Raw genomic sequence first — 490 nt, 5'->3', positions numbered from 1 at the left:
TTTGAAACCCTACTTTGAAACCCTAACCCGTATTTGAAACCCTAACCCACCGTGTTAATGGAGGGCATATCCATCTGTCTGTCTTCAGGCATGCATATCTGCGATGTGTGTTTTCAATACTCACCATCCAAATTGTCAAAGACGGTGGTGTGTTTGACAAAAGCCACGTCGCCGAGATTCTCCGCCACGCACCTTGGAAAGAAGGAAACGCATTGCCCGGGATGCGGTGCCTGTCACGGTGAGAGACGGCGTACCTGAGGGCCCCCGCCTCGCCGTAGTGCCTCTCTCGGGGGTTGCTGGCGCAGATGTGTCGATCGTTGTCATCGCCGATGCAGGCCTCGCACAGGTTCTTTGGGTTGTTGCCCCGGGGGTCGTGTTGGGGGTCTTTGACGCCGGGCACACAGCTGTAGCCGAACAAGTTCCCCACCGCTGGGGTGTGGGGAATACGGGAAGGAGCGCGCACGCACGCACGCACGCACGCACACACACA

General features: G+C 57.6%; 1 protein-coding gene across 1 annotated transcript; it reads right to left on the bottom strand.

The window, feature by feature from the left end:
- Window positions 1-88: 88 nt before the first annotated feature.
- Window positions 89-478, bottom strand: LOC109508702 (otolith matrix protein 1-like; the record flags this gene model as incomplete). Its single annotated transcript, XM_019858699.1, has 2 exons — window positions 89-192; window positions 255-478. Coding segments are annotated over 2 exons (303 nt in total), but the record flags the coding sequence as incomplete, so codon positions are not given.
- Window positions 479-490: the final 12 nt, after the last annotated feature.

Source organism: Hippocampus comes, unplaced genomic scaffold (genome assembly GCF_001891065.2).
Source record: "Hippocampus comes isolate QL1 unplaced genomic scaffold, H_comes_QL1_v1.1 C16510230, whole genome shotgun sequence".
In the NCBI taxonomy this organism is placed as follows: domain Eukaryota; kingdom Metazoa; phylum Chordata; class Actinopteri; order Syngnathiformes; family Syngnathidae; genus Hippocampus; species Hippocampus comes.
This window is presented reverse-complemented; position numbering and strand designations above follow the sequence as displayed.